Genomic DNA, 21864 nt, shown 5'->3' on the forward strand with positions numbered 1-21864 from the left:
CATGGTCTGTGTATAGCTTGAACTTTGCACCTTCCAAATGTGAACAGAAGTGGTGGACGGTTTTTAAAACTGAGAGAGTTTCTTTTTCTGTCGTGGTATAGTTGAATTCAGTTTTGTTGAATGTGTAGCTGTAGTTTCCAACTACACGAATTTGTTGGGGTGGTGGTCGTGATGGGTATCTCAGATACAAGACTGCTCTCGTGCCATAGTGAGATGCATCGGTATTCAATTCGAAGAGCAGTGCAAAGTCTGGTAAGCACAACGCAGGATCAGAAGACATTGTTCGGACATATTCTCTCTAGGCGTCATCACATTCTTCTGTTCAACAAAAGGGAACATCCTTCTGAGTCGGCCTTGTCAGGCAGCGACTTTTGAGAGCATAATCTTGAAGGAATGCTCTGAAATGGCTCGCCAAGCCTAGAAACCCGCGAAGTGAGTGTACACCGTATGGGTTACTAGTTTTGATATGTGAGCTACCGATTCTTATTTCGTATTCTTTGTTGTTCCGTCCAAACCTCTGCCAAGAAATGTCACCTTACTGTTGAAGAACTCACTCTTCTTGGAATTACCTTTTAGCTAAGCATCAGATAACACTGCCAGAATATGATCCATGTGTTCTTCATGCAACATTTGACTTTTAGAGTATATAATAATGTCATCCACGTAGACATTGCAGAAGCGTCCTATGTAGGGATTCAAAACTGTGTTCATTATCTTTTGAAACCAACTAGGTGAGTTTTTCCACCCAAAAGGAAGGCGGCTATATTTGTATATGCCAATGGAAGTCGTAAATGGGGTGTATTGCTCGGTATGTTCTTGCAGTGGCACTTGCCAGAAGCCCGTGCACAAGTCTATGCGAGAAAAGCAGGTACAGCCTCCAGTTTCAGCGATGGTGGTTTCAATCCTTGGCATTGGAAAAAGAATCTGTGGGGTTTGGTTATTTACTGCTCTGTAATCCGTACGTAGCCGCCAGCTGCCGTCTTGCTTTGGAGCAATGGAGATAGGTGAAGCAAAGGTAGACAGCGACGGGCGAATTACATTAGCTTCTAACATCTTTTGTAGCTCTTCTTGTAGGCACGCCTTCTTTTCTCTCGTCAAGTTCTATGGCGTTTTTCTGACAACTGTTTTGACGGACAGGGGAAGCCGAACTTCGAACTTTGTTGTCGCCGGCGGATATTCTCCCAAGCATACCAGTTCGGGGTAGAGTTGAGGAATTGCACTGTCTTTCTTTCAGCATCCGCAGGTGGTCTTTTTTATGTCCCGACTCTGTTTAGTCAACCGCTTGATCAGCAGACACCGTATCGCCCCAATGAATATTCAGTCTCATCAACTTCATGTCCGAACAAGATAGGAGAAAGTCATACTTCACAATATCTAAAACTAATGCGACCACTTCGGCCTCTTTAGATTGGTACTTTACTTCCCCCCAGGCGTAATCACTCGCAATACTTTCTCTTGCTTCCATCATACCCGCGCACAAGAACTGATCTCCGTCGGAATGCATCTTGTGGGTTTGCGTTGCTTTTCTTAAGAATGGATACACAAGCTCCGCTGTCTATAAGTGCTCTTGTACGTTGTGCATTAGCCTCAATTTCTATATGTAATAAACTCGCAGAAATGAAACTAACAGTTTCGTCGTGATATGGTCAGACTGAGAACCCTTATTTATTAGTTTTTTCGGGAAAAGTGCGTTCCTCAGGCAATGACTCTCTTTCCCCGTTTAGGGTGTATATCTGCCACACAACAATAATTGTCATCTCCCTTGCTCGCGTTTCCTTTCTTGAAAACGCCGCGCCCGCTACTTTCCTGTCGGGAATGCTGTGTCATGCTGATAACGCACATGCCGTTCGTTACTGCGAAGTACCGGGCTAGCAGCATTAAAGAAAGAAAATGCGGATGAGGCAGATGACGTTTGTTGATTTGTGACAAGATACAACCCAAAGGGGGTCATGTTGTTTTAGAGTGCAATATGACAAAACACAGAAAAACAGTACAAGTACATTTATTCCAAAACAATTGAGACCTATAGCGGAATTAATATGTGCAAGAGGATTCCTTAATTCATTTCTTAATTATATTCACAAAGTTATCTTTTTGCATGCACCAGAAAAAGTTGTTCATTTAGATAAAAAAACAAGAAGGGTCAGCATACATATTGTTACGTCCAAGCGCGTAAAAGGGACGCGTGGATCAAGAAGAGAAAGAAAGAGGAGAACGAAGACTGGGCAGCGGCCATTCCTGTTGTTCGTAGCGTGCCGTTCCTGCTCTCGCACGCCTAAATAAACCCCTTTTCCCCGTGCTTGTAACGATATGTTGCACCAGCTTGTTAAGAAGAGCAGCTTAATTTAAAGCGCAATTTCTTTTTTCGTCATGCTTCTCTTCACTGATTAAGACCTTTAACATAAAGTGCAGCCTTGTTAGGACATAAAAACGCACAACTGCTGATGTAAAATCATCAGCATATAATTTAGAGCCTATGACATAGCCAAATTTAAAGCTTTCACTAGAATCATGACATCGACTATGCTGTCGCTGCAAAGCTCCTCTTTGCTGAAGATTCATTCATTCACAAAACTTTATTATTGTCCTGAAGCCCGGTCTTTTCAGACCGAGGCGGGCCGCGTCCACGTCGGCACCGCCAGGCCGAGCCTTATGGCGTCATCGTGGACCCTCTGGACAGCCCGTAGCTGATCTTGATATGAAGAGCTTGTTATCAACTTGCTCCAGTGAAGCCATTTTTCTTCGGGGTCGGCGAGAGTCGCGGGACAGCCCGCCAGCATGTGTCTGATGTCAATGATGCCATCGCACACGTTACAATCTTTCCTAATTTCTCTTTCGGGGTGAATTTTATTTATGAAGTACGGAGTGGGGTACGTCCCGGTTTGCAGTAAACGTAGCGTCACTGCCTGAGCCCTGTTCAACTTTACGTGTGGCAGTGGAAATTGCCTACGCCCCAAGTAGTAATATTTAGTGATGTCGCTGTAAGTTAGTAACTGATCTTTATGCTCCCCGGAATGGTAGTGGGCCTCGGTTCGGTTCTGACCGGCACGGCAAGCAAGTCCTCGTGCCAGGTCGTTCGTCACCTCGTTGAGGTTGGGCCGAGTCTCGTCCACTTGTCCCATATGCGCAGGAAACCATCGGATTTCAGTTTTGATAGTTTCGACCTTGTCGATAATTTTAGCCGCAGTCCCAGCTACATAGCCTTTGTCAAAGCTCATAATTGCTGCTTTGGAATCGCTATAGATGAAAGACCATTTACGGTTCCTGATGGCTAGAGCAATCGCGGCTTGCTCCGCCACCGTGGAATCCTTAGTGAAGATGGTGATGGCGTCCCCTACCTCGCCCCGGCTGTCGACCACCACGGCGGTGTAGGCCTCTTTGCCTTTGACCCAGGCAGCGTCTACAAGGGCCGTCTGTTGTCCTAGCTGTTCAATTTCTTTCAACAAAGCTTTCGCTCTCGCTTTTCTCCTGCTAACATTGTGTTCCGGGTGCATATTTCTCGGGAGGGGGGTGGTTCTGATCGCGTCTCTAAGTTTCGCGCTCAATTCTATCTCGGATTCCTTCGGGTTCATTGATCTATTTGGGTCTGTCCCTATCGCTTTGAGTATAAGACTGCCCGCTCGCGTTTTCGTCAGTCTTTCCTGCTGCGCCATCTGTTGCGCTTCCGCCATCTCCTCTATCGTATTGTGCACGCCTAGGTTCATGAGCTTCACGTTCGAGGTGCTGATGGGTACACCTAAAGTAGCCTTCACTAACTTTCTGATCAGAGTGTTTAGCTTGTTCAGCTCGGCCTGCGACCATTTAAATAGACCTGCCACGTAGGTGAAGTGACATAGAGCGAAGGCGTGCACTAGCCTTAGAGCGCTGTCCTCACCCAGGCCTCTGTGTCTGTTGCTGATTCTCCTTAGTAATCTGATGACTTGGTCCGTCTTGTTTGAAATGTGCTGAATGGTATTCAGGTTGGTACCTCCCGCTGCTATGTGGAAGCCTAAAACTTTAATATTTTCCACCTGCCTGATCGCGGATCCGTCGTGACAGCGTAACATAATCTTGGGTTCCTCCCCGGGGACGTAGCCCCTGGGTCTTCGACCCCTGCGTCGATGTTTTAGGACCAAAAGCTCCGACTTTGCCGCCGAACAGTTGAGTCCCATCTCGCCTAGCGTGCTTTCCACGGCGTATATGCTATCTTGCAGTCTGGTCTCCGTTTGGCCTACGTTACCGTTGGCGCTCCATATGGTTATATCATCGGCGTATATTGCAAAGTGTATACCTTCTATACTCTCCAGTTTCCTCGCGACTCTGGTCATTGCTAGATTAAATAGCATGGGCGAAAGTACGGCCCCTTGCGGGGTGCCCCTGTTTCCCATGTTCATCACCTTCGATTTTAGTTCACCTAGCGTGAGGCTCGCGTGCCTACCGCCCAGAAACGCCTTGACTACACTGTATAGCTTCTCGCCCAACCCCAGCTCGGACAGGACCTCGAGGATGGCCTTGTGCTCTATGCGATCAAAAGCTTTTTCGACATCTAGTCCCAGAATCGCTCTCGCGTGCACCGGGCTAACGTGTATGAGCTGGTGTTTGATCAGGAGCATGGCGTCCTGAGTCGATAGTCCGGGGCGGAAACCGATCATGTTATATGGGAGTATGTCATTTTGCTCGACGTATCTAGTGAGTCTGTTAAGAATAACGTGTTCCATAGCTTTACCTATGCACGATGTAAGCGATATTGGACGTAGGTTATCCAGATGGAGTGGTTTGCCCGGTTTTGGTATGAGGATGGTGTTAGCTATCTTCCATTCCTCCGGATAGTCTCCCTTTCTCCACAACTCGGTGAAATGATCCGTCAGGAAAGTGATCGACTCATCGTCTAGATTCATTAAGAGTTTATTGGTAATACCGTCGGGTCCGGCTGCCGATCTACTAGAGAGACCATGGAGGGCGGCCCGTACCTCACCCTCGGTGAAATCGCGGTCCATTTCCTCGCATGGTCCTCCCATGTACTCCACGCGTTCGTCGCTATCGCCCGGTTGTTCGAGCGGGAGATATTTGTCCGCGAGCTGTCTCATGACTACCTCCTGAGTCGTGCACTGGCTGACTTGATGTACCAGTTTTGTAATTGCTGTTCTCTTGTTTGACTTTGTGTCGCTCTCGTTCAATAGATGTTTGAGGATGTTCCAACTGCCTCCATGTTTGATTCTGCCGTCTGCCAAGTGGCAAACTTCGTCCCACTGCTGTTTCACGAGCGTTCTCGAATGCTCCTCGATCTGTCTGTTTAGCAACGCTATCTTTTTCCTGAGCTTTCGGTTCAGTCTTTGCGTTTTCCATCTTTGCAGAATGGATTGTTTGGCCTCGATCAGATGCGCGAGCCTACTGTCTATGCCCTCTATGTTTTCTTCGGTCTTAATTTCTTTAGTGGCCTCCCTGAGGTCCTCTTCGAGCTGGTTGATCCAGGTCTGGAAGGACTGTCTGCCCGCTTCTAGCGGTTCCGATTCTAGTCTCTTCGCTCTAACTTTCCTAAAAAGATCCCAATCCGTGCGCCGAAAGGTTCTAGTCTCTTGTTTCGGCATACCTATACCTATGTGTATGATATAGTGGTCGCTGCCTAGATCGGTGCCCGAGTTTTCCCAACTAGCTTGTTTCGAGTTGTTGACAAAAGTTAGGTCGGGCGTAGAGTCCCTGCACGTGGACGTGCCACAGCGGGTGGGGAAAGACGGATCGGTGATCAGGCACAGTCCCAGGTCCGTGGCAAGGTTCCATAACCCCTCACCTTTCTTTGTATTCCAAGCGTATCCCCACGCTTGGTAGGGGGCATTAAAGTCCCCTCCGATGATGAGCGGGGAGTTCTTTGCGACTGCGAGTGCCTTGTTGAAAAGTGCCCTAAAGCTTTGTTTCTTGTAGGTGGGACTGCTATAAATGTTCAGGCAGAAGATACTCTGCGCCCTGCCCTTGTGCCTTTTGAGTACGACTTCTACTAGGATATACTCGATTTTACTCAATCCGAGATGGATATCGTGTTTGATAAAGGGTAGCTTTTTGTCAACGAGGGTGGCCAATCCCCTTCCGGAATCTTTTTCTCTAGATACCGATTTGTACCCGGTTAGCTTTACTTCGTCCGCTAAAGTTTCCTGCAGCATAATTACTTTTGGTTTGACCCCCATCGATCTAATTTATTGGCGCAGCGATGCGTTTTTGTTGTGGAATCCGCGACAATTCCACTGCCACACACTAAAACTGTGGGCGCTATCCATGATTATTGAATGGGTTAATTTTGCTGTTACCCGCGATCGATCTCTTTGGAGCGCCCCCTGACGTTCCGGAGGGCGATTTTACGCTTTCTGATTCTGACGGCAAGAATTCGTCGTCGTCGCATTTCGTTTCGAGTTTCTTGAATCGCTGTTCGGCCGTTAACCTCCATTTCCATAGTTTATCCACTTTAAAGTTAGTCCTTTCCGTCGTTTCTCTAATTTCTTTGATTACCTCTTTCAGCTCGCTGAGGACTGAGAAAACCGAGTCAGTTTCGGGGCTTACTGCTCTTTTTTTTTTCGGGGCGGGAGAGTTATCTCCCTCGCTTGGTTCGTTGCTTTGACCTACTGGTCTGGCTACTGCTACGCTGGCAGGGCTCGGCTGTGCCTTCTTTTTCAGTTCTGCTACCTGTTTGGTCAGCTCTTCATTAGCTTTACGCAAAGAGTAATCAACTGTTCTATTCTGGCATCATTGCTTTCAGTCACCGCCGGCGTAGTGGCGCCACCAACGATTCTCACCGTACCTTTGACTTTATCCGCCCAGGCGGTCCCAACTGTCGGCTTGGCACCGGGTGTTCCATCTTCGAAGAGCGCCTGGGCTCCTCCCGACTTGGAGCGGCTTCTCCCCCTCGCGGCCGATCGCGACCGGGCGCGTTCCCTTTGCACCTGCGATCCTCCCGACTTGGAGCGGCTTCTCTCCCTCGTGGCCGATCGTGACTGGGCGCGTTCCCTTCGGCGAGCTCGTACCACATAGGGTGTTTGAAACCACTGCTTGCACACCTTGTCTCCGGTGGGATGGTCTCCTCCACAGAACTTGCACTTGGGCGTGCAAACGTGGTCCGATCGTGGGTTGGGGGCTCCACACCCTCTACACTGAACAGAGTCCGGCGTGGGGCACACGTCCGAGCGGTGTCCTACCCTACCACAAGTGAAGCAGACATCAAATTGTTTCCTGTAGAGATAACATCTCAACAAGGTCGGCCCGTAGCGCACAAAGTTTGGCACTTTCAGTTCATCGAAGAGGACGATGACTGAGCCTGACGTCTTGATGCGCTTGGCGGCCAAAGCGAGCGGGTTGCGCTCATGCACGATATTTCTTGTGATAGTGGACTGGGAGTCCCTGATGTCGACTTGTCTAATCACCCCTTTGCACGTGGCGTGCGGGGCCGTCTCGTACGCTGAAGATGGTTGTAAAAGGTTGAAGATGGATGCTGAAGATGGTTGTAAAAATATTCCCTCAAGTTTCCTTACTGCTTCAAAAAGCCACTTAGACGGATACAGCAACCCTCCCCTGTCACAAATTTCGTGAATTTTGAGAATCTGCTAGTTACACTAGCGTTCTGCAAAAGAAAAGAGCGACAGCCCTCACATTTGTTGCGAGTGAAAAATTTCTGCGTGACATACTCTGCCGTATAATGGGTGAGAGGTCATCGCTCCTTCCCTCCACATAAGCGCGGTGCTCTGCCGGAGTACTGTTTAGCTTTTGCTCTGCCAGCGTAAGATTTCCAGCTTCAACTAACTCATCAAGTGACGCAACGTCCCCTTCCTTGTCAGAATTATCAGGTGAGTGAAGTAGCGAAACCAAATCTTCACTGACCTCTGTGCTTCCTGTTTGCATTGCCTTCGCCAAGTTATAAAAAGACAGGCAATTCACAACGATAAAAAATTTAGACGGCGTTGGGTCATCGTTGGATCCGCACGACTACCTCACAAGAAGTTCTCCAACTTATATTAGCTTAGTCTGGATATCAATGGGTATTTAAAACCCTCCACTTCCGAGTATTCTAACAGAACCAAAGTGCTGCACATTGTCACACGGAGCGCATCTGCCGTCGACTGGCTCAAGAAGCCTCAAAGCCCTTTTGCAGGTGACTCCCAACGAGACCAGAAAATCGAGGAATTCCTTCAGAGTCCTTAAGAGCAAGCATGCTGCAACCAGCCGCAACACACGGAGAACGCGTCTGTACAGCCCGTGTGACTGCAGCGCCACCGCATACATCCGGGACCTGTCTATGCTCCCGGCTTCAAAACAGCGCGTGGCATGCTCCACCGTCTGAACACACTGCCCCTAATCTAGTACACTGTGCTGTAGCTGCGCGCGCTCCTGCTGCTATCTCTCGCGCGGTGCCAGTCTTGCTCTCCACTTGTCCTCCAAACCCCGTATTCTCGCCTATCCTCCGCTCCCTTCCTTCGCGGAGCGCCGTTGCGGTGACTCTCGCTGCTACCGTTCACTCCGCCCTCGCCGTCTCTTCTTCCGCTGTCGCGGCACAGCCGCGGTGCCGGCGGCGGGTGCTACTCGCCGCCTCGCGCGTGATTCACGGCTCTCAGGCGTGTCTCTCGCTTCCCTGTTTGCGGGGCGCGTTCCTCAGTGGCATTTGTTGCCTCTGGCAGTGCTCGCGCTTGGCTGTCTTTCTCCCGCCTCCAATCTTGCCCTATGCCTTCCCTTACCGGGAGCAGTGCCGTTACAGTGACTCGAAAGACAGTTATAGTGTTTCGTCCCCTTCTACTTCTCACCCCAATCTTGTGCGGCCACATTGAGTGTGTGAGTGAATGATTACGTGACCTCTACTCAATACCCATGTTCTCCACCCATTTCTTCATCCCACCTCCGAAGAAACGTTAAATATGATTGCTGATCTGCCCCGCCCTCTCCGTGGCGGTGACCACTATAATATGGCGCGATGGCGCATCGCCGGAGGGCCGGCTCGATAGCGGCGGATCGCGGTGTGAGCTGGCTAATCCGAAAAGCAGAAGCGCCTCCGTTCGGCACAGCGTGGTCTGTATGCGGTTACCTGTTGTTGAAATAAGGCAGCAGCTGCACTCAAAGATCGTATTACCAAGAAGCGTAATCGTCGGGCATGTTTTTTTTTCGTATGAAATAGTACTTGATACAGAAAAATTATGTCGAATGTTCGCCTGCTCCGTAAAGCAGCGCCTAGTACTAAACCACTGGCGTGATCGCGAACGAATATCCGACGGCATTTCGTGTTGCAGACGCAAGCAAATACCGACCGTCCGAACAAGGCGGCTCAGCGATCTTTGAGCGCAGATGCTGCCTCATTTCAGTGCGTTTACTTTTCTATTCACACAATGACATGGAGGAAACCAATTTAGGGCCACTTGAATCGTGTTGTTAAAAAATAAGCGCACTGTGACGAGCTGCGGCCAGATCGCTGGCGCTGTCGGCCATGGTTGCGGCGGTTAGCGAGCTAGGCCTACCGTCTCGTTCGGCGATATGTCGATCTGAGCGAAATGCAAAAAAAAGCGTGCATCCGGCGGACGTTAAAGAACTCAAAGTAGTTAAAATTATTCCTCCGGAATTCCCTAACTTAAGCGTGCTTAACTCTTCAAATGTGAATTTTTTTCGACATATGCGACCGTCCAGGGGCAGTTTTTTTTTACTGTAGATTCTATATCTTCTTAGAGACTTATCCGAAAAAAAATTTCCGTAATTTTTCTAGGGTAACCGTAAAGCGAGAAAAAAATATTTTGCGTTGGTATATATGTTCTTTTCGTTCATGAATATCAACAATAAAAAGCAAATAATTATAAGAATTAAAATTTTGATGCATTGTTATGCAGATAGTTTAAGGCTTTGAAAATGCGCACACGACAATATTTCGCAACTCTAGTCTGTTCCTGCTCTTACACTAATATATACATCCATAGCCTCATCGAACTGCGTAGGTGCGCGCACTCGAGAAAGCTCTGCGGTTGTGTGCCCGCCAATAAAGCAAAACGTCTGACAAACTTCCGCTAATCTTCATCTAATCGCCAACCAGAGGCAATTAGTTTTCGCGAGTGTCAAAAAAAAAAAGCAACGGAAACGCATGCACGACGGCATCCTTCCTATGCGCACCCCTGTGAGCACTAAACGAGGGAGAAACAAGCGGTAGCCCTTCGAGCGATTAGTAACGAGATAGCCATCAGTTTTGCAAGCGAAAGAAGCCGAAACCGCCTGCGGAACAAAACCCAAACCGCCGCCCGCCCGCGCGCGCGCCACTGCGCGAGCGGTAGTATATAGACGCGCGGGAGCAACTAAAAGAAATCATGCAACGAAAACCCAGAGAGGGAGGTGCGCAAAAATAATTTCCTATATTCCCACATAGTGGCAGCACATGATAGAAAACAAAAAGTTAGGAAATTGACGCGCTTTTTAAACGTACACATGGCGCCGTAAATATACGGCTTCGACCATTTTTGGACTTGTTCACGGCGCCGTATATTTACGTCTTTGACCCTCGAAGGGTTAATAATCAAATGGTGGTACTGGCAGCTCCCTCCGCCCCCCCCCCCCAAAAAAAAAGAGAGTACGAGAAAAAGAAAAAAGCGCCATCCTAGCCTCCAAAAGGCGCCGCGAATGTCGGCAGAGCCCACACGATGGCGCTATACGCGTCCAAAATATAGGGATACAATATAGGGACAAAATAGGTACGAGGTCCTCCGAGGTATGTGGGAAGGTGTAATGGTTCCAGGACTTACTTTTGGAAATGCGGTTGTTTGCTTTAAATCAGGGTTACAATCAGGACTCGACGGGAGCCAAAGGTCAGTGGGTCGCCTCACATTGGGCGCTCACGGGAAGACTACAATTGAAGCTGTGCATGGTGATATGGGCTGGACTAGTTTTGAAGTGAGGGAAGCTCACAGTAAATTTGATTATGAAGAACGACTGAGGAATCTGGAAGAAAGCAAATGGGCTGGGAGAGTGTTCAGGTATCTGTACAGGAAAAACATTGATTCACAGTGGGGGAAAAGAACTAGGAAGCTTACCAGCAAGTATGCGGCCTGTAGGGTGGGCAACACAGCAACAAAGAAGGTGAAGCAGAAAGTCAGAGAGGCTGAAATAATCTCATGGGTGGCGGCAGTGGAAAAGAAACCTGCCATGAGTTACTACCTAAGACGAAAAAACGAAATCAGGAAAGAAACCATTTATGGCAACTCGAAGGGAAGCTCATCTCATTACTTTTCGAAGCGAGATCGGGATGCTTTAGAACACGCACCTATAAAGCGAGATATAAGAAGGAAGAAGAAGCATGTGCTTGCTGCTCTAAAGCTAGGGAAACTATGGAGCATGTTTTATTAGAATGTGAAGACGTCTACCCAGCGCTCGATTTAGGCACCACTGGCCTCCTTGAAGCCCTTGGGTTCAGCCGGAGCAGTGGTAAAGTAAACATGTTCGCAATAGGCATTAGTAAGAGGCGACTGGAGGATTGGTGGAAGAAAAGTAGGGAAACGGCCAAAGACGGAGACGTACAAAAGCACAGTTCGCAATAGGGGATAAGAAAATTTGGGTGTGGTAGTTCATGGTGTTTTTTTAACCTTTTTTATTTTTTATCCTCGGCAGGACATTAGGCAGTATAATAGCAAGAGCTTAGTGGCACAACCCACCACCCCGTTCCAAAGGGGACGGCCATAACATCCATGTTTGAAGTAGTAGCTTAGCGCAAATAAAACCACAAACACAAGGAAGACAGACAAGGACAAGCGCTACTCATCCATGCATCCATCCATCCATATATCGACGGTGCCCGTCGTTGTAGGCCAACCTGGTGCGATCTGCTGGAGTCGGTGCAAATACCGTCCGAACCTATGACATCTTGACGAGCCAGTGCGCGGCACTTCGTGGCCGCGTCGCCACCCAAATTTCGTTTTTGCGTGTTTTGTGCATTACCTCCTCGCGCTCAAAGGAACGTATTGCCATTTATGAAGACTAATACATTAATATTGGTTATTTATCCTTTACTTTCGCGTGTCTTTTCAAGCAAGAATTACCCGCCTGACGTACAATCTGTCGAATAAAATTATCGTTATTTGTCAGAAGCAAGACCTTCAAAATATTGCTCTGGAAGTGCATCAATTCAAGCTGAGAAGCCGGACATCTGCGTCGAGATTAAGAAGCAATTAATCTTATGGAGGCATTCGTCTTTAGAACATGACATAAAACGAATCCAACCTGTTCGATTGCAGAGAATAGCTATGCTCGCTCAATAATTTCTGAATGTACAACGGAAACACTAAGAAAGAAGCGTGGGGTGGGGGTGGGGGGGGGGGTGCTTCTGTGGCCTTACGGTATAAATTCAGACGGAACTACTGCAGGATGGTGCGCTTGATTTGACGCCAAGAGACGCTAGCTCAAAAATGCAGCACAGAACTGTCAAGCTCTCGCTTCACGCGCACTTTAACAATTAGGTTAAAGGAACTCAGGAGCATTGTACCGCATGGGTGGACTCTGTTTACCGCCATAAGTAACGCAAGTCGAGGTTGCCTTTCTGAGCAACAAACGATGGAGATGCAGCACATCACCTGCACCAAAAATGTTACGCAGACTGGATGCAAAATGTGTCGCCTGAATGTTTACTCACGAAGTTAAAGCGATCTAACATTCGCCTAATCTACGTCAGTACTCCACATTTCATCCCGTAAATTGTATCCATTATATTTTCTGGATTTTTCATGCCTTGGGAAAACACGCGAAAAAATTGTCTTTTTTTTTTAGAATTCTCTGTTTTTCTGAGTCCTCACATCTCTAGAGGTATATCCTGGAAGGAGGGCACCGAGAAACAAAAGAATAGAATGGGGTTAACCAAATGCCTTTTTTTCCATAAACGTACAATTTATGGGGGATTTAAGGAAAAAGTTGCTCGCAGCAACTTGACGGGCCTTAAACCCGGTCTGAGGGCAGCAGCAGAAGGCACAGGCACTGATTTAGAACCGACAAAACAATACATAAGCGAAAAAAAAAGACAATGACAACTTGGCTTAGACAGTATGCCAGCAAACAGAAGTGCAATGGAGAAAAGAAAAAAAAAAGAAAAACGTTACAAATCATGAAAACTACGCGAATCCACAGTGTACAGTATTGTACAAAAGAAGCAGCAATAGAACAAGGTAATCATTTTAGGAAAGAATAAGACATGATTTGACAAAGGCTAATATCAAATTGAGATGTGTGACGACAGTCTACTTCAGAAAACAGTCACAAACAACCCATTAAATCGTCTTCAAAATGTCACTGAAATGCTCATATAAATGCGATACAGGACAGGAGGTGACATCTATGTTATTACATTTAAGCGTGTTTAATAGGCGTGGTAAGCGGTGGTACAACATTTGAAGAGAATAGTTAGTGTGAGGGTGCGGCACATACCAGTGTTCAGGTGACCGTGTGCTGTATTCGGTTCTGTTTCTAGTTAGCTGTGCTAACGATGTGATGTATGGCTGGCTTTGTTTTGCTTCTTTACGATAGGCTAGTAACAGCCTCAACTGCGACAGAGAATGCAGTGTGAGTAAATTCAACTGTTTGAATAGAGGTGCAGTGTGAGCGTCTGCTGGAGCATTACAGATACTACGTATTGCCTTTTTTTGAAGCAAGAATAACCGGTTTATGTTTGTAGCAGACGTCGTACTCCACACGAGGCAGCAGTAGTGTACGTGACTCAGGAAGAGAGCGTTGTACAAAAGAAGTTTGACCTTGCGTGGCAACGGTCTTAAGCTGAAGAGCGCCCCAGCTACTTGCGCAAGTTTGCCTCCAAGGAAGTCGATGTGATTAGTCCATAACATATGGCTGTCAAAAAAGACACCTAACGTCTTCGCAGACTGAACAAGCTCAATTCTTGAAGAACCTATTATAATGTCGGTCTCTAAGCTCACACCTTCCATCCATCCATATATCGACGGTGCCCGTCGTTGTAGGCCAACCTGGTGCGATCTGCTGGAGTCGGTGCAAATACCGTCCGAACCTATGACATCTTGACGAGCCAGTGCTTCCATTTTTTGGTTGAAATAAAATAGCTTTTGTTTTGTCAGTGTTAATTCTTAAGCCATTATCCTGTGACCATGTGTGTATTTTTTTAAGAACAGAGTTTGCAGTTGAAACCAGCCTTTCAACGTTGTTCGATGAAAAAAGCAGCGTAGTGTCATCTGCATAAATAATGTATTTAGGTTCACTATCGACAAGAACAAGGTCATTAACGTATATGTTGAAAAGCAGGGGGCCCAATATGCTTCCTTGGGGAACACCAACTGTTACTTCCTTGAACTGGGAGCAGATGCCATTAATTTCAACGAGTTGATTCCGCTGACTTAAATAAGATTTCACTATATCCAAAGCAATACCACGAATACCGTAGTACTCTAGCTTCTTTACCAAAAGTTCGTGGTTAATAGAGTCAAACGCTTTACTGAAGTCGATAAGAACCCCGAGCGTGAGCAGCTTGTTTTCAAAGTTTTGCAATATTTGTTCCTTTTGTGTTAGTAACGCGAGCTGGGTTGACCGTCCCTTTCGAAAAGCATATTGACAGTCAGTGAACAGGTTATGTTTTTCAAGGAAATCTGAAATACGCCGAAATATTATTTTTTCAAGTCCTTTTGAAAATACTGGAAGTATGGAAATGGGTCTGTAATTAGATATCACAGTTTTATTGCCTTTTTTAAACAGAGCAAGTACTTTAGCTGTCTGCATTTTGGCAGGAAATACCCCAGATGTCAGGCAGAGGTTGTAAATGTATGTTAAAACAGGCGATATAATGTTCAAGACGTGCTTTACAGGTGTAATCTGTATGCCGTCAATGTCACACGACGTGGTATTACGCAACTCAGAAAATAAATGGACTAGCTCAGACTCAGTAGTAGGATATAAGAATATACTATCGGGGCACCCCTGACCTGAACATAGCGGGTGGCATTTCTGTGCACACATGAACCAGCTGCATTAACAAAGAAATTATTAAAGTAATCGGGAAGCATTTCATCCGGGATGATAATGCCATTTTTAAAAATCTCAATATTTGCAGGCGACGACGGCGCTCGGTTTAACAGAACATTTAGTTTTTTCCAAGTTTTGCGACTATCATTTAGACAAGACATGAAGTATTCATATTCATAAGAGGCCTTGGCTTTCCGAAGCTCATTTGTTAGCTTATTGCGGTAGCGTTTAAATATGTGTAGATCGGTTATATTACGAGACTTAACAAACTGGTTATAGAGCATGTTTTTAAACTTTATTTTGCGGAAGAGGTCATCCGTGATGACCTCTTCCGCAAACCTATAAAGTTCCGTACGTTGAAACAGCACGGAACTTTATCGACGCGTACATTCATGAAGCATAGGTTCGTAGCAAGGCTAATATTAAATGAGTAATTTGACAATCACGAACCCAGCTTTCTTTAGAGTAATCGTTGGGTCGCCGACCACAGCGCTAGCTCCCTCGCCTGCGCTGCACCAGATTGCGTTTCCCTGTGCGCGCTTAGTGTCGGCCTACCCTTTTTGCCATCGGGACCGCAGACACATCCTCGTTTCGCGGCGCAGTCCCCTGGCCGACGGTTCGGAGCCGGGCAGCTTCCAGCTCCGCTACCGAGCCTTCGACCCCAACCAGTGCGAGCGGCCGCGGCCCCCGAGCCAGGGCTACGTGGTGGGCCGCGACTGGCGGCTGGGCCGCGAGGTGCGCTTTGCGTGCAACCCGCCGCTGGACCCGTTGGGCCACGCGACCGTGGCGCGCTGCGAACCGGGCGGCGACGGCGTGCCCCGCTGGAGCCGCGCCGCGCCCCGCTGCGCGGCCAGCGACTGCCGCCGAGGCCCCGTGCGGCGCGACGCCGGTGCCGGCGCCATCGCGAGCCCCGGTTACCTGGAGAGGAGGCTGCCGGCCAACCGCCGCTGCGAGTGGCACATCAGCGCGCCGCCCGGCCACCAGGTGGAGTAACGGCTGCTCTCTGGGACGCTGATTGTTTGACGTCGTTCGAGTTAGTCAATCATCGTAGTAAGAATGGCGCCAACTGTAGTCAGCTAGGGTTCAGATGCGCTCGCTTGCCATGTCATCACAGGGGTGCAGCGCGGGGTGTCAAGTCCAGCGCAGTGTTTGCGTGTTCACGTGCTCCTGCTGACGAAGGTGCTCCTTTCGTGTGTTCGCCTTCGCACCGACTAATAGTGTAGTATGCCAGGCGAACAGTAGCAGAACACGCTGACGATATCGTATAAAGCAAGACACACGGCGTCGTATTGGTTCAGTCTGCGCTTTCGCTATTACGGCGAATAGAAGGCGACTAGTTCAACCAGCAGTTATTCTGCACAAAAGAAACCTCAGAAGTGTTAATGCGGCATGTCGGGTGCTTTCCTGGAAGCGGAACTGTTATCAACTACACCTTCCGCTGACGTGCACGGAGCGAAAGACTTGTTAAGCGGCTAGTAAAAGCAGTACTTTTCCTGTCATGTACACAGCGCGAAGCAGTTTCCATGTAGTGTTACCAGTGAAGCAAATGCGAAAGCTGTAAATATACGTAACAATGGTCTCTTGTGTGAAGAGTTTCTGTCAACCTATACCGAAGGGCTGATGTGTGTATATTGTCACGTCGGTTGTTCTTCCAGTTGTGGATGGCCAGGCAGTTCGGGGCCCGATGATATTCGTTTTTGCGGTCCGTTGTGTCTTCTTATGGCCCCTGCTATATGTTGTGCTCGAGCATCAGTGAACAGCATGTGGCGTGGCGTAGCGACTTTGCGTTTCACCTCCTCTGTGTCTGTAACGGCATTGGCTCCAGTCTTTGTGCACGTTCACTAGAAGTTCAGTGCCATCACTGCACGGACGTCTGCTACTCGCAGAAAATAATTCTTTTGTAGTCATCTTTGGACACTTGTCTGCGACTCCTGCATGATTTACTTGGTGCTTTCTGATGGGCGGCCCCGATGATTTATGTGATCGCAAAGAAACAACACGCCCTGCAAGCGAGCCCCATATAACTGTCTCAACCTCAAGGAATTCACTATCACGCATACACTTCTCTAACTTTCCACGTGGCGCTAGGAGCCGAGCGCGTGAACCTCACCACCTGTCGTCGCAGGTGTGGGCGACCTTCACGCAGCTGCGCCTGCCAGGTGCCACGGGTGGCGACGGGCCGCAGCTGTACCTGTTCGACGGCGACGAGTCGACGCCGCTGGCCAACATGAGCGGCGTGCAGCTGAAGCCGCCGCCGCTGAATGTGACGAGCGTGTCGAACCGGCTTATCGTGTTGCTGCTGACGAGCGCACGGCCCGCCGACGACGCCGTAGTGTACATGGAGTACGCGGCTCGGCCGGCCGCTTGCCCGGAGCCCGCAGAGCCCGCGAGCGGCACGCTGGTGGCCCACAGCCTGGGCGTGGGCTCGCGCGTCGCCTACCGCTGCGACAGCGGACACGCCATGGTCGGCGAACCGGCCGCCGAGTGCCTGCCGTCCGGCGAGTGGAGCGCCTCGCCGCCGCAGTGCGTGCCGCAGGAGGAGCCAGCCGACGACCAACAGGTCATTCTTTCTCGTTGCTTGCGCCGGAAAAAAAAAAAGCACATGGCTGAAGAGAATCAAACTCCGGTCCGGGTCCATTCAAATGAGCGAGGCGTATTCGTCAGACAGGCCAAGTACGTTAAGGTGTTCTAGCAGTGCCTTCGTGATGTCTGGTGAAGAGTCTGCCAGCCGCTCCTCCATGGTCGCAGGCCTTCGTGTAGTAGGTATTTGACTGAGGCTCCCGCGCAAGGCTGCATTACCACCCGCACAATGCCATATAATGTGGGCGTTGTCCGGGAAGCCACCGAACGCCACGCAGGCGGGAGACCGGTCCTTGTCTGAATGGGGCGGGGGGTCAGTAGAGAGTGTGTTTGCCCACGCCTCAATAGGGCCGCATCGAGTCGCGTTATGGAGTGGGGCGGATTAGGACGAACTCTGCGGCTGGTGCACATTTCGTCTAATTTTGCGCGCCGGTCGTAACGCGCTAGAGCAAGTAATTCGGCACGTGGATCCGACCACCACAGGGGAGGGTGATTTACACGGGACGTGGCGCGGGCCGCTTCATTCCCCCCCCCCCCCCCCCGATCCACTGCATTCTCACACGTATGGAAGGGCGGGCCTCAAAGTTGTTAGCTTGTGTACTGTAATGCGTGTCTGGAATGTCACCTGTCGCGAGGGGGGCTAGAGAGGCTGCTTGAATAAATGTGCGTATCATTAAAATACGGGCATGTGGTTGCAGTGTAAGCGAATAGTCAAATGCTTTTAGAACGCTATTCGCTTCATTAAAGGGGTGATGTGCCTCAAGACGTTTCACTGTTGCAGTGAATATATATATGCGGCGGTTTAAATTTCATTGCGTAATTCATTAAGGAGAGAGCAGTTAACCAGCACACCTGCAACTCTGGCACAGGTGGCTACAGTGCATAGTAGAAGCCGATTCATCGTGGGTTGTCTCAGGTTCGACGACCGCTGGCGTGAAAGGTGAATGCCCTATGCTCCTCTATGGCTTCCATCCTTCCTTAGGAACTTTCGAAAACGGTACCCGACAGGATAACGACTCGTGCACTGCGGACGCTTGGAACGGCCTAAAGGAAATCTTTGGTAATAGTTTCGAAGGTTAGTATTCAGTGGAGAACTGATGTTGAACAGCCTGAGGGTTCGATGTTCGTACTTAGCCTCTTCAAGTACTGAACTAGTACAGCTCCGGTTAACAATCTCGCGGGTGCGTGCACCGTCCTCCTACGGCCAGCACCGTGCCTCGGATCACAGCTACAAAAGCTATACGTATATATACATTACCTTGAGGAAAGGAAGCCGAGGGGCTCGATTTTTATTAGTGATGTCATAAGAAATCTAGTTATGATTGACTATACAGGGTGTCCCAACTATCATGCACGAAGATGAAAAAATATGGAAATGCCACCTAGCTGGACAGAACCAAGCTAATGTTGTTTGCGTCGCTTGGAGATACTCCGATTATATTTGCTCTCCACCTAATTACATAATTATTTTAAATGAGTTAATCGACTTCTCAAACATTATAATTAGATCAAAAGTGTCAAAGGTAAAATTGTAAGCGACATGAAAAACTCCCGATACAGCTTTGTGTTGCCCAATAGGCGCTACGCAATCGTCCAATCGTGGTTCATCATAGTTAAGACAACCCGTATATATATATATATATACTACGACACGTTCCTCTACCACGTGACCCGCTTCCACCACTTCACACACATGCACTTCTTTCCACTGTGACAGTCCGAATGCTTACGCAATAAAAGAAAACAGCAGATTGGTGCGCACGTTTTCCGCATACAACTCGAGCACAAGTTCAGCCGGTAAAGCGAAGGCTTTCAGCCTCAAACACAGTCCTTACGAGCCGAGATATAGCGCTCACCGGCCGGCTGTGCTTCATGCGTTCTCGAGGGATATTTGAATCAGTTGCGGGCAGTTTCTTATAAAATACGAAGTAAATACACTCATCGATACATGTAAAGATGTACAGAGTACTGCCTTCATAAGTCCGCTCGTGTGATTGCTTGAAAATCGCGTGTGCCTATCCGTATTCGGCGTGCTGTGCCATGCGATGCTCAATTAACTCTACGTCGTCGATGCTTATCAATCTTAACTCTAATCAGCTCGATATGCGGCATGACAAAATAATTCATCGAAATGGGTAAATAAATAATTGGTAAACTCATTTTTTTTGCGACTGAATAACTGACCAAGGAGTGTCCCCACTCAAGCTCTCGAAACGCCTGCCATGCAGTCATATTCTGATTAGTTCTAAACAAATGTACATTTCCATGTTTTCCTTTGTTAATGTTGTATTCACCAAGGTCTACTGCATCTAGTTTGGATGTGCAGGTAGAGTAGTACAGGCACTAGCGCAGCGTTCCTCCTTATGGAACATGTGTATTTGAAAGAACATAGTTTTTACAGGAGAGCGAAAATCTGGGCTTCTTGGTTCATGACCATAGGGTTGCATAGTGCCGGTGGGAAGGACTGCAAGAAAGAAGGACGAGAAACACCCGGCGCGCAAACTGGCAACAGAGGTTTATTTTTCCAGAGCAAACTTTTAAGCGCTCGCACAAAACCACCACGCATGCGCAAATGATTGCCTCCCAAGACAATTTTTTCCAGCACCTCGTAAACTTTTTGGGCCGAGTGTGAAAAGAAATACATAATCACTTTCGTTCCCAGCAGTGTAGTTTGTGGAATCCCCTTCTCTTGTTGTAGACGGTATACATGGCCGACAGGCAGGTGCCTTAATGATACAGAACACAATGTCAGAAATGGACGTGATGTGTGGCTCGCTATTCATAATAAATCCTTTTGATGTTTCAGTGCGGTCATCGAATTCTAAGGTTCATGTATGACAAGGTTACAAGAAAAATCATTGAGGCTGCAAATATTTTGAGATTAGGTCTTCAGTGCAAAGCACCCTATTTATGAACCTTTCCTGTAAGGAACTTAGGAGACAGACATTTGAGCATGCATGGCGACTTTGTGCGAGCTTTTAAAATTGTGCTCTAGGAAAATGAATCTCCTTTGGTATCCATCAGCGCACATATTTGACCTTGTTGTTCTAACATATTGAAGTTCTTTCTTGTAGCGCAAAAAAAAAAGCACGAGGACGCAGAAGAGAAAGCAGACACACACAGGCGCTAACTTCCAACAACAATGTTTGTTACGGGATGGATGCCACCTTTATGCCCTCAGATTTTTCTCGCTTTTAAGCACGTGTCTACTGACAAGATAACAGAAGAAATGATAGTACAACTCAATTGCAGACTTGCCAAAAGCTATCATGTTAAGCGCATGCGCAGGAATTCCAACTGCTTTCTTTACAGTGACAAGGACGACTGGCTAACACAAGCATTGCCAAACTCTTCAACGCGAGCACTTTCAATGATGAGACGAGTGAATTCGCATTTGCTTCTCCCGATAATATCTTCGAATCGCGGGACGCATCCGCACTTATGCCAATGAATTGCGAGGAAGCCATCCGGCGAAGGCTTGTTTACTGGAGTGCTCTCTAAGCCTATCATTAATGCATTTTCTGGTTTGTCCTATATAACTCCTTCCACAGGGCAATGGAATTTGGTAAATGACGCACGTTCTACGTAACATTTTCTGTGCTGCTTTTCGCACGTGTCCTTTACTTTACTATATGGTCTTGTTTTTGCACACAAGCTGATGAGCGTGTTTTTTTGGGCAATGAATACGACGTCAACCTTCCCACGTTGTCCTGTCTTCTTCAGGTTATGCGATAACCGGTGGATGTAAGGAATTACGGCGAAGCTTTTCTTCTTACAAGACCCTGCGCTGGCTGACGTCGAGGAACGAGCCCCTCCAGATTCCGTTGCTCTGAGCATCGCTCCAGCAATTGACACCATTATTTGGAAAACCAGCCTCACTCAACCGCACTACTTGTTGTTGAAAACTGGTAGAAATTGAATGAGGGCACAACTTCTCTAGTGCATTGTTGAAATACATTTTCGCTATGCCCCTTTTAATAAGCTTCGAATGAGCAGAACTATTCGATAAAAGAAAGCTTATTAGCTCTAGGTTGGTAACACCAGCAGATGTGATCGTCAGACAAAACAAATTGTACATCGAGAAAGTGGATGCTCCTATTTATTGGCATTTCGAAGGTTACATCAAGGGGACTAACATTAACAAATTATGCTTGTGACACCTTCACACTACCCGCCGTGGTTGCTCAGTGGCTATGGTGTTGGGCTGCTGAGCACGAGGTCGCGGGATCGAATCCCGGCCACGGCGGCCGCATTTCGATGGGGGCGAAATGCGAAAACACCCGTGTGCTTAGATTTAGGCGCACGTTAAAGAACCCCAGGTGGTCAAAATTTCTGGAG

General features: G+C 48.1%; 1 protein-coding gene across 4 annotated transcripts in view; it reads left to right on the forward strand.

The window, feature by feature from the left end:
* The window catches only part of LOC135906572 (CUB and sushi domain-containing protein 3-like), a 265193-nt gene that overhangs the window by 58758 nt on the left and 184571 nt on the right, over positions 1-21864 (forward strand). For 3 of the 4 annotated variants that reach the window (XM_065438020.2, XM_065438017.2, XM_065438019.2), the window contains exons 3-4: positions 15525-15930; positions 17072-17506. In XM_065438020.2, the coding sequence (XP_065294092.1) occupies positions 15525-15930; positions 17072-17506 (841 nt within the window). The remainder of the gene's footprint in view (positions 1-15524; positions 15931-17071; positions 17507-21864) is intronic. The other variant, XM_065438018.2, reaches the window with a different exon arrangement.

Source organism: Dermacentor albipictus, chromosome 5 (genome assembly GCF_038994185.2).
Source record: "Dermacentor albipictus isolate Rhodes 1998 colony chromosome 5, USDA_Dalb.pri_finalv2, whole genome shotgun sequence".
Lineage (NCBI taxonomy): Eukaryota > Metazoa > Arthropoda > Arachnida > Ixodida > Ixodidae > Dermacentor > Dermacentor albipictus.